Source organism: Theileria parva (assembly GCF_000165365.1).
Source record: "Theileria parva strain Muguga chromosome 3 map unlocalized ctg_530, whole genome shotgun sequence".
Classification (NCBI taxonomy): domain Eukaryota; phylum Apicomplexa; class Aconoidasida; order Piroplasmida; family Theileriidae; genus Theileria; species Theileria parva.
In genome coordinates this window covers 544,452-559,123 of record NW_876245.1, presented here as the reverse complement: position 1 = coordinate 559,123, position 14,672 = coordinate 544,452, and the positions used below count along the sequence as shown (strand labels likewise).

Here is a 14,672-nt window from a genome sequence, read left to right as displayed (position 1 = left end):
CAAATAACGATAAAATATATTATAACTATAAAAAAATGAAGTTCATAATAAAATTACTACTTATTGCAGTTTTTAGTAAATTAGCTAATGGGCTGGAAGAGCTCACGTGTGATTTTACGTCCGGAGAAGGATCTCTGTCAAACAAATATTTATCAATGTGTGTAAGAAGATTTGGGTTAGGAACAAAAATTGATATAATATGCCCGAAGAATCCAAAAGGAAGAGTTGATCCGAGAATGGTGAAGGAAGATATTGAAGAATACGAAGAAGATGAATATTTCATCGATTTTAGAAGAATTATTGGAAAAATAAAACAAAACGATTTAGAGAATAAAGTTAGGCCGGATAATGACGATGAAGAGTATACATTATTACCTGAGGATATTGAAGAGGTGGACGTGATAGTAACCGATGAATTGATAAATGCAACGAAAGTTGAAAGATATGAAATTTGGGAGATTTTTGGAACCAAGAATGAAAATGTCGTTAGCAGAACATCAGATGCGGAGAAGGAAGTTTTAACACTGAAACCACCAAGCGACGGGGTTGCATCAGTCAAAACTTACAAAATAATGATGTATACGTGCATAAAGAGAAAGCATTTCAAGAAAATTGATCATAATTTTCTTAAATTAATGAGGAAATTGTTATATACGCCTTCTAGTGAAGATTATCGTAGATTACACATACCCCTGCTGGGAGAAGTCGATGAAGACGTGAGAATTGGAGTAGCCTTTATTATACCTGGCTCGTTTCCAAAAATTGTAAGCGGATGCGGTAACGTGCCAAACAATTTTTTCAAAACCTTCCAAGACCATAACAAGGTAGATGGGTACACGGAATGTAAAGTTGATATGATGATTAACCCTCTTGTTGGTTTCTATTGTGAAGGGATTGTTCAGCCACCAGAGTGCTTATTTGTCTTAAAATCAGATTTTCCGAACCAGCTGATGACAGTATCAAATCATATGATTTACGATTGGGGAGTAATAGAAGGTAAACTCTATTTTATAAGTTATAAAAGTGAGCAAGCTTATGCCCCTTTTAGAGGATATTGTGAGTGCTTAGACCAAGAAGGGAAAGTATCAGCTAAAATCATCGTTGAAAGAAAAACAGAACACGTTTTGGATATTCCTCAAATGCTGATGAAAAATAGAGTAAAGCCAATAAGAGGTGATTGGTTTGCAGTAACAATGCATCCAGGAGATAAAGTGAAGATTATATTGCCTCCCAATGTGGATAACATCACAAGTATGAACTATAGAATAAATAAACGAAACTCGAAAGCTATTTTTGGAGCCAGATTACCTTCTAAAAATAAAGATGAGAGTGAGAGTGAGAGTGAGACTGAGAGTGTGAGTGAGAGTGTGAGTGTGAGTGAGGATACCGACAAGGATGAAGATCAAGATGAAGAAGATGGTAAAGATACTGAAGTAGGTGGAGAGGAAGTGAAAAGTAGTTCAGAGGAGGAAGAACAATCAAGTGAATCAACTGATAGTGAAGACTCGGAACCAGACTATCCGTTTTGTAGAGTACTATTTAGAGACAGTGATATCATTAAGACATTTAGATCTCCCGGTTATAAAAAAAGAGAAATACGTAGGTACCCCTTTTACACAATGTTGTCTCCAATTGACGTTAAAAGGCAAGCTAACTCGTTCATTTATACTGGAGAGTATGTGAATCAGGTGCCAATATGGGAGTTATTTGGAGGCCAAGCGTTAGGAATCGACGATAGTGAATTGCATAAGGGAATATTGAACATAGAAAGGGGGTGGAAACCAATGGCGTTGAAAAGAGGTGTAGATGACATCTATTACTATTGGATACTTAAGTACGAATGGTCAAAAATACCTGAAATTGTGGTTAAAATCAATATTTTGTTTGCACAGGTCCATGATATCTGCGCAGGTTGTGAAACTGTAAATTCTGGAATCTTTTATAACGTCAAGGATGCAGAGTTCTGTGCGCATCACTTTAATTTGTGCCAGAAACAAGGAGTCAAACATAACACATTTGATATCTTAAGCCATTTACAATTCGGAATAGCGTGCGCACATGATGAAGTGTTGTATCCACCAGGTTTGGGTGGTTTTATGATAGATCCCAGGCTGAACTTGATTGTGGATGTAGATCAAGAGATTAAGACGTTGGAATTTCCAAGTCTTCAAAATTTCAAGATTTTTAGGAAAAAAAGCTGGCAGATAATGAATGTTACAACATTCTATGCAAGTTGCTTAGATTCTTTAGGAAGAGAAAAAAGTAGACTGACTCTTTACTATGCAAGTTATGAGACTCATGCAAACTATAGGTGCTTTAATTTTGGAGAATATATTCTCTTCATACCAAAAGTTAAAATGTTTCTGCCGCCATTTGATCACACAAGGTACACACAGAGGGGAAATAACACGAATTCTTTGCCCGAAATTGAATTCATAACGATACCAAAGCATGTACCAGCTTATCACTTAGAACTGAGACAGGGAATTAAGCTCAAGATATCAGTTGTTCAGCCAAAACCGTTGTACCTTTGTAATGAAGTGGATTTTGGACATCTAAGGACCCCAGTTATAGCCAGTCCAGACTTAACTTTCACAGGAGTGAGAAAAGGCAGGGCCGATATTCCCCAACAATTGTATACAGACGCTTCATACTCAAATAGAAGGTTTTTCCCCGTAAATTTGACCAAGTACACCTACCGACTTACCTTGGGCGAGTTTGACTACTTGGTTCCAGTGCAGTATTCCGACTTAATTGCAACTAATATTGGTGGGTTTAGACTAAAGGTTATCCATTACACTAAAGCAAGTGTAGCTCCGTTCTTTGAAAGCATTATTATGTACCTTCCAATTGGTAGTATTGTTATTATCAAGAGCGATATTTTGGATTCTATAGACTTATTATATGCTTCCGGATCCATTTCAGAACCTGAAAAGTCAAACTCAGAAAGTTCTAAAGATTCGGAAAGGGCAGGTCCGAGTACGGAAGGTGCTTCGTCCAGTACGGGTGACGATGGAAACCTTAGAAGCAAAAGGGCGAAAAAACCTCCTAAAGCAGACGTTAGGAAGATGGAAGTTTGGGGAATCCACTCCGTTAAAATAAGAGCAACTAACCCATGGGTGCATGGATGTGGAGTGAATGAGCCTTCTGAAGACTTTTTTAAGGATACTGAAAAGATAATCGAGAATGGAGAGGAAATTGGATGCACTGTTGACTTGAGGGATAAACAAATTGCCGGATTCTACTGCCCAGAACCATATAAAGTTGACCCTCCCTCGTGTTTTAAATATATGTACGTAGAAGGATACTCTATGCCTGTAGCTCTGAGGGACGAACTTCTGGATGGTATATGGAGGGAAACCAATGGGTTCAAGTACATTAAATTAAGGAGAAATATAAAGACTCAAGTTCTATTGACGTTTTTAAGGCGTAAAGCATACACCTGTTATTGTAGAACGATAAGCGGGATTATAATGTCAAGAATTGACGTTATAATCTGATCCTCTAAATAACTAGGTAGGAAAGGGTCAAAATTAAACTAATTTAATATATATGTGTGTAAAATATTTATCTAAATATATTTTGAATTTTTTAGAATAGTTTTGAATATTTATTATGAATTTACTCCCCAAGTGAACAGTGTTGGTTCCTCACAACATAAATTATTATTATGGCAAATAGGACTGATCCTACTGCTCATTTAATACACGGGACTAATCCTCAATTTTTATTTAGTAAGATTCTCAGGGATAAGGTTTATAATTCCTTTTACTGGAAGGAAAGCTGTTTCGGCTTAACTGCTGAATCACTTATTGATAAAGCTGTTCAAATAAAGTATGTTGGAGGCACTTTTGGCGGAAATCGGCAACCTTCACCTTTTATTTGTCTTGTACTTAAAATGCTTCAAATACAGCCTGAAATGGAGATCGTTCACGAGTACATTAAAAATGAAGATTACAAATACTTAAGAGCTCTAGGCATTTATTACATGTAAATTCACTTATTCACTAAACATTCACTGGAAAATTCACTTATTTATTCAGTAATTCATTAAATAATATACTATTTCAATAATTTTATCTGGATTTATAATCTTTTTAGGAGACTTGTTGGCACTGCCGTTGAAGTGTACAGGACTCTTGAGCCCATTCTTGGTGATTATCGCAAACTCAGATTCAGAAACATTGATGGAAGTATGTTTTATTATTAATAATAATAATAACCAAATAAATAAATTTTATTCAGGTTATGTAATTAAATATATGGATGAATTTGTCGACGATTGCTTGACCAACACAACATACCTGGATGTCGACCTTCCGCCTCTTTCCAAAAGGATGAACCTTGAGGCTACTAAAGCCCTTCCTCCTAGAAAATCGCTACTAAATATAGTAAAAACCAAAGATGAACCCTAACATTTAATATCTTAGATAAATTTTTATTACCAAATACTAGTAAATTTTTAAATAAGTAGTAAATTTTTAGAATATTAAAAATTATAGTGGTTTCCGTAGGATGAGTTCCTTTTGTGTGTTTTTGAAGTACAAGAAGTGGTGCCAGCCGGGAGACATTTTTATTCCCAGGGTATGGACAATCTCATGGTAAGTGAGAAGCCGCTTCCCGCCTGCCGATAATCCTATATTAAACCCATTTTTCGGAGATGTTTTAGATAATTTTTCAACTTGTCTCTGTGCTTCATTTGTTAAAACCATAAACCGGTACATGTATTTATCATCTTGAAACTTGGGTGAGTATATAATGTGGCCGAAAGCTGTGTTTAAAACTGCATACTCCTCAGAGTCTGTTATCATAAAATCATCGTTCATGTCATATGGCTTCAATGCTTTCCGATCATTCTTAATTTTCACCATTGCGCGATATGCTGAGTCTGTTGAGACCTTCAGAATGGCGTCATCAGAAACACCAAGATACTTGTTAGGAGTCATATCCAGTCTGATCTCCTCATAGTCATTGACACCAGAACCAGTGCTATGGTGAAGTTGATTAATTGGATATGAACCCTTAATGTTATTTCCGTCTTGATAATTTCTAAAAGATATTGAATTCGACTGAAAGTTCTCAATGTAAACATCGAAATTTGAAAATTGGTCTGTTGTGCTTCTTCTGGATATTGAACCACCTCTGTCCACTCTTTTATCCCTGTGTGTATTATTATACCCAATGATGTCGGCTTCAATGTGGTCTCCAGAGTCCGATGACACTATAGCTTCCAGTCTTTCAAAGAGGTCTTCACAAATTTGGCCAGGATTGTTCTTTAAAATAGTCTCGAGTGCTCTTGATTTTGATGTGGTTGAATCATAATTTGGGTTCAAAGTACTTTCTCGCATAGATGATAAGTGTTTGCGGGATTTAACAAAAAACACGTTATTGGTTCGTGAATAAAGTCTGTCTATAACTTCATTAACTGGGTTAAACTCAATTCCAATCTTCCCTTTAGACTCGTAGCCGTATTTGTAAGGTGCTATGGTATCTATATGTATTGAGTCAGATTTATAGGTCCTAGAAGTGTCCACTAAATCCGATTTCGATTGCCGTGCCGTGTCAATGTAGTCTGTTCTAGAGCTTCTGGATGATTCCAAAGAGGTTTTCTTGTATGCCGATTCACTTTCTAGTCCACTTTTACCATAATTGTTATCTGTTTGCATAGAATCTGACTTGAATTGGGATATTTCACGATTTACTTTATTGTTTTCTGAAGAGTGTAAATTATATTCTTGGCTTGGGTCATCAAAATCTATTAATGGTGGTGCTGAGTTTGTCTTCCTTCTCGGATTTACCTTGTGCGTATCCAGTTTAAGTCCATATAATGAAAATGGATTCTTCACTGGCGCCTTTTTAAAATCATGATAATTCCTTTCAAATGTGTTCCCCAACCCTTTTAATAAACACTTTGAGGATAACTTACTATTAATTAAATTTTTTCCACCTAAGAAGGAATTTTTGCTACTAATCAGTGAGTTATTCATGGACTTTATGGAATTGTCAATTTTATCTATTTTCTTTTGGAGATTCAGGTGATCTGAGAGATCTTTACACATTGTGGACTTGTATGGGTCATGTGTAACTCGCTTGGAAGCGTAGTTAAAATAGGGTTGCTGGTACATAAAGCTCCCATCTACTTTTTTCTTCTTCAAGGTCATATTTTTTTGTATCATATAATAGTTTGTTTAGTTAATTTTTAGTAAAAGTGGAGTGGAGAAAAATTTTAAAAAGCAGACTACACATTTTAAATTATTAAATAATAAAGTGGAAGAAATTTTTAAAATCGGGTAAAAATTAAAAAATAAAATTCATCATAAAACCAGAAGACTAAATTGAAGGATGTGGACCATAAAATAGGGAAGATAAAGAATAAAATAATTGTGACAAGTGGGACGAAATGATAATTTAATATTGGGGTACTTTGTCACTAACTAGGGTCTTTATAAACATTAAAATGTAAAATAAATATTTTGGTATATATTAATATATATGTCTTATTAAAATTGTATCCAGACCCTGCGGAATGCAAATTGTAGAGCCCAACTAATATATAATATTACAATTTTGCCATTGTATATTTACACATTTTATTTTTAACGCTTGTTTTATATATAACTTCATTTTAAGTTGTTGTTGAAATTCTTATCATCTGATTAAAATTTAATAGAAGAGTTACACTTTGGTACGAATCTCAGGAATTTAAATAATTTCTGAACAAGTCATAATATATAGTTAAATTTTATTAATTTGGATTTTTTTGAGAAAAATTAGTTTATAGTCATTCTGCACCTGCTGGCATTACAGCAAAGTCACAACTTATACTTATACCCTTATCGTTATATCCTCAGAATTTTATAAGTTCATAAAACAAAAACGAACTTAATCCAACCAAAGTTTTAAAGGGGTGTAAATTTTACAGAATTCATTGAACTGTGCCTTAAAATTTTAGGGAAACCGAGTGCACGTTGAGTATAACCCCTCCTTGATAATTTATCAAATTCTAACACATTTTAAATATTTTAATATTTTACAAAGTTTTCTGTTTTGGTATAATGGAAATTCCAAAATGACAAGTCCAAGCGCTAACAATTCAGAAAAGGCCGACAAATTATTGTCATATTTGGCAAAGGTAATTTGCTTAACCCGGGATATTTTAAAACTAAATATTTAATTTTAATAATATACTAAATAAATTTACAGAAAGTAGAAGAGAACAAGCCAGCGAACGTCGTTCACTTCATTGTTGACGTTCTCTGCACATATTATCCTACACATTCTCCTTATTTTGCAAAGATATGGCACTATGGTTTGTTTTCCTTATTTTTTTATATTTTTACTAAATTTTTTGTTTAATCTTATTGAAATTCTTTAGATAAGGAGCTGGATGTTGAAAAACAGAATGTGCGCGAGTTTTTCAAGCATAACAATTCAACTTCTACCATAGCACAGCATTTCATCAACGCCGGTTTTGATTGCGTATGTTTCATAATATTAAGTTAAATTTATACATAATTAACTTTATGTATAATTAGCGGTATTTAGACATCTTAATTTACAATAATGTTTTCATTAAACTAATGTAATTTTGTAGCTCGATTCTTTAACTTTTTTAACCACTGACATTTTGGAGGAGATTCAAGGGTATAATAACGTTCAGTGGCTTCCCGGGCACAAGGTCAGAGTTAATGTAAGTTTGATTAATCCTTAACCTACTTGGCCTCTAATAATTATCTCTATATAAGTTAAACCCTTTCAAGTGAATAATAAATTTTTAGCAAATATTTCAAAATATAAACAAGTTGGTAAAGGAATTCAAGGACCTTATGAAGACTCAGAAGAGAACAAAACTCCACTTTATAGCAGGAGTGGGTCAAGAAAAAACAACTTCACACTATGACTACACTGGCCCAGTTAGAGGTGGAAATGCCACAGTAGGATTCTATCAACACAAGGTAATATTTCTCAGTGATAAACAGTTATACTCAATTGTTATATACCATGTGTTAATAAATTTTATAAAAATTTTTAGCCGAATCTTAACCAACTGTTACCAAGTGATGACACAATGTACAAAACACAAACTAAGTTAAGGAATTTGTATAACTTGGACCACATTGCAAGTTTGTCAGCAGAAGCAGCCACAACAAAAGCAGTAGATGCCCTGAACAATGAAATTTATGGCGAAGCATGTAAAAACTCACACTACACTGTAAAGAATAGAGAAGATTGAAAATAATAGTCGTAATATTTTTATACTTGTTACTGTATTTCTAACTCCGTGTGGTGTTGTATCTAAACCTGATCTTTTACTTATATTTGCAATTTTAATTTTTTATCGGATTAATCGTATTATATATATTTAATTTAAAATGATGAGGTAGTTGAGATTTAGTTCAAGATGAAGTGTGCCTTAATTTTATGTGTATTCTTCACAACAGTACTAGTCAACTTCGTACAGAGCTGGAACGAGCTCTGTAGAGAAGCTATAGGTAATTTTTTAGTTCGAAAAAATAAATTGTTACTTATCGTTATTTTTGATTCTATTGACTCATATTTTGTTGTATTTGATTCTGTTTAAACACTGTTTAATTATTACGTATTGTTTATAAAAACTTTTTAAAAAATAATTTTTAATTTTAGAGTCAACTGCCATGAGCGCTATAACATACATGAGACTGAGAAGGCTAAAGATGCTCTTGAGGGGCGAAGATTTGGTGGATTATACTTGGTGGGCCGACGAGGTTTTAAAAAGAATCCCAGAATCACTCCCATTACATTATCAATATCAACCAGATAAAAAATCTAATAATTTTAATTTCACTTGTAGCAATAATCTTTGCCTATTGGCCGGTATAAAGTACTTTTTCTCAGTACTAATGAATTCTGGGTATCCAGTTGGAACTGCTAAACCACAAAAATTCGATATACCGCAACTGGGATATCCTAGAAAAATCAAATTCTCACCCTCTGATTGTCTTAAATATTTAGTTGTTCTACTTTCTGATTTACATCACCCCTTACATCTAGATTTTAATCAACCTGATTCTATCGCTACCATTCCAGGTATAATCCTATACACACTTAACTAATTTTTATTAACTTTTATTAAGTGTTAATTACGCATTAAGCTGATTAAGCATTGTAACTTAGTTTCCCTTTGTGATTAATTGAACACTTAGTTAAGTTTTGTAATTAAATACATAGCTACCCTGATTAAAATGTGTTTAGTTGATTTGAGTGAGTTTCCAGTCTGGGAGAATATCAGTATGCAAGCATTAAACACAAAAAGACCATTGTATGGTGAATTTCTAAAGCATATTTATATGCCCAAATACATCGAAGTAAATGAGAATGCATGGTATGGTTCATGGACGCATGTGTCAACACTTGGGTTGCGTTACTCAACTGAACTTGAGCTTTTCAATAATAAGACTGTTGAGTGTCTCGAAGTGTGGGCAGCAGAAACGGCATCCCTGAATAACACAATCTTTGATAAGGAAGATTTTGTTTATCTAAATGATACGCCTAGAACCAAAGCAATTAGGTTCACAGAGAGATTAGATTCCAAACTTGGGTTCCTAATGCGACTGCAAATCGTAATTGCAGGAGCCCGAGTGGCAATTGTTGTAAATTACATTCTATCACACAGAGAAATCGCCTACGACGAACAAACTGGAATCATCATACAGAAACCAGAACTCGAGCCACGCTCAATCAATATCGGCTACTATCTAGTGAAGATTGCAATAATTTTCCTAGCACTTGTAAGTTTCAAACAAAAATTACATTATAAAACCAATATGTATAACTAGTATATAACCATTGTATATAACCATTGTGTATAAATATATGTGGAAATAGATGATAAAAATGAATTTAGGCACTAGTTCTGTTGGTTTACTACGCCTTTGTATCACTGTGTAAACGTCTGTTTAAAGATAAGGGTCTGTTTGTCAGATTATTCCTGTCAAAGAGGTACCAACCCGTCAATAAACTGCCTGAGTAAAATAAAATTTTAACTGTAACATTAATATTCTTAAACTCTACATAAACAAATTTATACCACCTTGATGTATACTAATTTGATAAATACGAGTACGTAATGTGTAATACAATATAATGTGCAATACAAGAAATATTATTTCGTAAAGTTAGTTTACACTTTCGGGTTTAGAAAAGGTAGAATAATATAATACAGGAGATGAGAGACTAAAGACGGGTAAAATCATCTTCGTCGATGTCTTTCCACTTTGGTTTGTCGCCTGTCTCATCATAAACTTTAAATATTAATTTATGCACTCCCTCCCTAATAAATTTGTGCACCTCAGCTTTGTAAGGTTTCTCGTTTTTAAGGTAAAACCTAACACCTGAAGATTTTAAACTATCAGAGCCATAAACATGTGCATCGTTGCAAGTTATCAGCGTGATGAGGTTTTTAAAAGTTGGCATGAAAGTCTTTGAAATTATCTGACTCCTTATCGTAACCTCAACTTCGAAATCAGTAGGATCATAATCTTCATAAGAAAGATAAAGAGAAAGAGAACTTCTCATATGAGGACCATCCAAATAACCTTTAATATCATCTAAGTCACTCTCCAGAGATGATAGGTTAGATGTTCTCCAGCCTGATGCCGCGTTAATAAAAACTCGGGGATATGAAGCATGGTCAGTCACAAATGATATGGGAGCCCTTTGGTAATAATAAACTTTAATATCATAAAAGGGTATGATGTTATTTGGTGTAACTTTTTCTTTATGGTGATAAACAGAAACGATCGGAGATCCAGCTTTAAAAATCCTAGAAACAAAACATCTGTGTTGCTGCTTATCAATATCAAATGCAGTATAGTCAATGGGATCTGTAAGATTAAAGCAAATGCAAAATTCAGAATCATATTTCCTGATTACTCGACTTAACACTCCGCTTACAAGATTTGGTGTCTTTTTACCCGATATAACATCAATGGTTATATTATTATCGGGACGAGGTAAACCTGGAATAATTAAATTCAAAAATCCAGGCTCACCATTTAAAAAGTACAAAGTCCCCTTAGTTGCTCTCTCATTTTTCAAATATGCTCTCCAAAGCACCTTCTTTTTGTGACTTATTTTACCGATAAAGAACCCGTCGTTAGGTTTATATATCCGACATGGGTTTTTATTTACTTCATCAATTTTCGTTATTTTCAAGAACTGGACTTCATCAGACTCTAAATCAAATTCAATAAGCCTTTCGGATGAATCGTCGGGAATTGATAAATCTCCTTCACTTTTAGCAAGAAATGCTGGATCCGATAGAGAGTCATGATCCGCTTTAGTCAAACGATCAGTATACAAATGGTATTGTGTTTTTTTAATGTACGAACTGTCACAAACTCTGATATAATCTTCCTCTGTAGAACCATATATATTTGTAAGAACTATTTTTATCAAATGAAAGACATCTTTATAAAGGTAAGCACTAACTAAGTCGTAAGATACTTCAGTAACCCCGTCGACTTTGCAATGAAAACTATTGCAACGTATTTCTTTTAAATTTTGAACATTAGGTAACACAAATCTAAATATAAGCCCATTTGCATAAGTAGTATCTGACGCATCGAAATTTGGATCATCAAGTGCAGTTTCAAGTGTCAAAACAAGGTGATCGGAAACTATTTTCTTTGTGAAAGGTTCAACAGCTCCCGTATCTTCAAATTTGTCAACTGAATAAGGTAAAGCAAGAGACTTTGATGATTCAGGTTTAGGTGTGGTTTCGTAAACTTCAAGTTTGTCTTCAGCTTTCTCATCTTTAATAGTTACAGGTAAAAGGGAGCCTGTAGCCACTGCTGATGGTTGAGGAGTTTTATAATAATGTTCCAACATTGCTGGACCAGATCTAATCCATCGATTTTTAGAAAATTGAAAGTAAAAATATACGTGATCTTTATTAGCATCCTCAACTACAACTTTAATCATCTCATCAACGCCTGGTCTATAGAAGTAAATGGCGTAAGAAAAAGTTCTGTTTTTGGAGCTATCGCATATCACATCTTTCCCATTGGTAAGTTTAACTACATCTAGTCCTATACTGGGTACAAACTTTATAAAATCTTGACCAAATACTACAATTTTTTCCTTCTTAAAAAAATGAAACCCAAATCCACGTTCGAAATCTAAAATCAAATCTCCACAAAAGTAAACATCTGTCTGTTTTAAATCATTGAAAATATCTTGATTCGTGTGCTTGAATTTACCACCGTCTTCTCTTACATAATATTTAGTTATATCGATATTTGAAACATAAATTTTCAGCTCGACCAGATGAGCAACTTTGTTTTTAACGTAAACATGTGCCCTAAAAAGAAATGATTTTTCAGATTCTTCAGCTATCCAGATATCAGACCCACTATCAACTACTGCTGTTATCATAGATTCAGATGATAATTCAAATTGTAAGTGACGATAATTAGGATGAGGAATTTCGGTAACATGAAAACCAGGGAATTCTTTGGCAGCTAGGTTTAAAATTTTGGGGTCATTACTTTCTACCAAGCATATGGGTAGTATGATATACAATAAAAATAAATTCTTCATTTATATTCATTTAAAAAAAATCAATCCGATTGGCGGATCTAATAACTCAGATGGGGATATAAAAGAATAAAATATATATAAATCTAGTGCACATAAGTAAAATAACTTAATATTAAGATCAAATTTACAAGTTGATTCTAAATCTATAGAATTCTGAAAAAAATAACAAGTGGGAATAGGGAATCTTGGATAACAACATATTTCCATGATCCACAACTTGTAGAATACCAAACATTATTTTTATCTTAATTATGCGAATATACTCTAAAATTTTACAATTTTTATGATTTTTACCATTTTTAAATATATAACTGTTAGAAATTTAATTTAAAAAATATAAAGTGGTTGATAAATTTAGGTATTAAAATTCTTAAAATGAGTTTTGAATATCAAAAGGTGGTTGAGGTTTTCTTGGGTTAGATCTTCAGCATTTATTAAACTTAGTCTGCATTATCTTCCTTATCAGAGATTATATTAGAAGGATTAATGTAGTCTTTTAAATTTGGTGTAGATGTTGATATTCTGTGTGCTTGATTTATTATTACTCTTCCTACCCTAAGGTCATCCTTGCTATCTGAAGATTTGATGTCCTTAAGCAAAGTAAGGATCCCCTCGAAATTAAGTCTTGTAATTTGAGGCATTAATAGCCATATTAAGCCCAAAGAAACAGTTAAAACGCTTGATAATCCATTGTATAGCATATAGTCCCACAAGGCAACCACTGTTCTAAGTGGCAAGCTTGCCACAAACATCGTTAAAAACCTGATTATGTTTAAATTTTTAGTTGTTACCATTGGTTTAAGAATACAGAGACTGAAACGTCCTCTTTTTTCAGATGATTGTGCAGATCTGGCGATAACTTCTTCAATAAGTTTTCAAACCCTAACCAGCAATGCAGAGGTTTAAATATATAGTTAATGATTTATGTGCTATTTTGCACTGAATCTTAAGGCAAAACCTGCGATGTAGAGTTTAATCATTGGAAATGATGGTTTATAGAACTCAAGAAGTTTGAATTCGTTCATCAGGCCTACAAATGCCACAAAAGCTTCTTTTTCGTTAAATCCGCTGACCAATAATAATAGGCCTAAAGTTCTTATGGAAAGTCTTAATCAATAGTAGATAAAAATACAATGGCATTAGAATGTAAACATAACTTCATAGATAGGAATAAAACTATTAATATAATAATGAGTAATGAAAATGAATAAAACAAATTATAAAGGGCCAGAAATACCTGCAACGAAATTCATTCCTTGACAATATCCAATTTCTGGTTGATAATTACCATAAGCTGACTAAAAATTGTTTAAATAAAAGTGGATTACCAAAATGCGATGTAGTTGATTCTGGGAATCTTTATTGAAAACTTTTAACTCGGGAAATGTTCTAAATCTTATTAGAAAATGTTTTTATAACCTTGGAACATCGATGTTTATTATTGACGAGTATTCGTTATGCTTTGTACTGTATGATTCATACAAGTCACCAACAATTGACAAATAATGGTTATAATTTAGGGCGACTTTCCAACTTTCCCATCTATATCTCTGAGGAATTCCCCTAGATTTTTTATTTTTATATTGAGAAAATTAATCGTAAATACCTGTTAGTTCTTCTTAAGAATGTGTTTGGATGTGCATTTGCAAATTCTTCAATTCCCCTGTTACTCATGGATTTCCATTTTTGGAACCTTAAATGACCGTAAGGTTCTCCAATGCTCTAAATTGAAGTTAAAATAATTAATTTTGTTACCAATAGGTCATACATAAAGTCAGCCTTGAGTGAGTTATCCTTGGGGGAGTAAGATTGATCGTTTTCGACCATTTTTAATAATATTAAGTATAAATAACTGGATTGTGGTTTACATTTTTTGTTTAATTGATACTATTAGAACAATTGGCATTTTAATAAATAAATCTAATGATTATGCAAAATTGTTCCCATGTGAAAATAAACTTCCCATTTACACATTTCATTAATATTTAATAAATATTCTATATTTTGCCGTAGATATATAAAATAATTTATTTTTATTAAAACTGTTTATTTTCGTTCCTTCCACTATCTTTATCTAACATTTAAATTTTTCT

At 33.1% G+C, this 14,672-nt stretch overlaps 7 protein-coding genes across 7 annotated transcripts; 4 read left to right on the top strand and 3 right to left on the bottom strand.

Moving 5' to 3' along the window:
- Positions 1–35: 35 nt before the first annotated feature.
- TpMuguga_03g00268 (Sexual stage antigen s48/45 domain protein) lies at positions 36–3,557 on the top strand (the record flags this gene model as incomplete). The annotated part of the gene is made up of 1 exon (XM_758193.2): positions 36–3,557. One exon carries the CDS (start codon positions 36–38, stop codon positions 3,498–3,500), a length of 3,465 nt encoding a protein of 1,154 aa, XP_763286.1. The 3' UTR covers positions 3,501–3,557.
- A 111-nt stretch (positions 3,558–3,668) lies between these two features.
- Positions 3,669–4,434, top strand: prpf38a (PRP38 family protein). The gene is made up of 3 exons (XM_758192.2): positions 3,669–3,990; positions 4,102–4,193; positions 4,246–4,434. The coding sequence occupies exons 1-3, from the start codon at positions 3,671–3,673 to the stop codon at positions 4,413–4,415; spliced, it is 582 nt and encodes a 193-aa protein (XP_763285.1). The 5' UTR covers positions 3,669–3,670; the 3' UTR covers positions 4,416–4,434.
- Positions 4,435–4,477: 43 nt separating this feature from the next.
- TpMuguga_03g00266 (Cyclin-dependent kinase regulatory subunit family protein) lies at positions 4,478–6,371 on the bottom strand. Its single transcript, XM_758191.2, has one exon. It carries the CDS (start codon positions 6,174–6,176, stop codon positions 4,497–4,499), a length of 1,680 nt encoding a protein of 559 aa, XP_763284.1. The 5' UTR covers positions 6,177–6,371; the 3' UTR covers positions 4,478–4,496.
- A 341-nt stretch (positions 6,372–6,712) lies between these two features.
- TpMuguga_03g00265 (uncharacterized protein) lies at positions 6,713–8,233 on the top strand (the record flags this gene model as incomplete). The annotated part of the gene is made up of 6 exons (XM_758190.2): positions 6,713–7,132; positions 7,204–7,309; positions 7,376–7,479; positions 7,595–7,690; positions 7,779–7,955; positions 8,033–8,233. Exons 1-6 carry the CDS (start codon positions 7,070–7,072, stop codon positions 8,231–8,233), a joined length of 747 nt encoding a protein of 248 aa, XP_763283.1. The 5' UTR covers positions 6,713–7,069.
- A 77-nt stretch (positions 8,234–8,310) lies between these two features.
- On the top strand, positions 8,311–10,058 carry TpMuguga_03g00264 (S1/P1 Nuclease family protein). The gene is made up of 4 exons (XM_758189.2): positions 8,311–8,492; positions 8,644–9,066; positions 9,232–9,767; positions 9,884–10,058. Exons 1-4 carry the CDS (start codon positions 8,402–8,404, stop codon positions 10,007–10,009), a joined length of 1,176 nt encoding a protein of 391 aa, XP_763282.1. The 5' UTR covers positions 8,311–8,401; the 3' UTR covers positions 10,010–10,058.
- Positions 10,059–10,122: 64 nt separating this feature from the next.
- Positions 10,123–12,727, bottom strand: TpMuguga_03g00263 (uncharacterized protein). The gene has a single exon (XM_758188.2). The coding sequence runs from the start codon at positions 12,577–12,579 to the stop codon at positions 10,213–10,215; it is 2,367 nt and encodes a 788-aa protein (XP_763281.1). The 5' UTR covers positions 12,580–12,727; the 3' UTR covers positions 10,123–10,212.
- A 189-nt stretch (positions 12,728–12,916) lies between these two features.
- On the bottom strand, positions 12,917–14,508 carry RABGAP1L (Rab-GTPase-TBC domain protein). Its single transcript, XM_061305662.1, has 7 exons — positions 14,335–14,508; positions 14,186–14,301; positions 13,999–14,142; positions 13,908–13,968; positions 13,817–13,877; positions 13,538–13,666; positions 12,917–13,461 (listed from the first exon to the last, which is right to left on the bottom strand). The coding sequence occupies exons 1-7, from the start codon at positions 14,404–14,406 to the stop codon at positions 13,367–13,369; spliced, it is 678 nt and encodes a 225-aa protein (XP_061160995.1). The 5' UTR covers positions 14,407–14,508; the 3' UTR covers positions 12,917–13,366.
- Between the last annotated feature and the right edge of the window lie 164 nt (positions 14,509–14,672).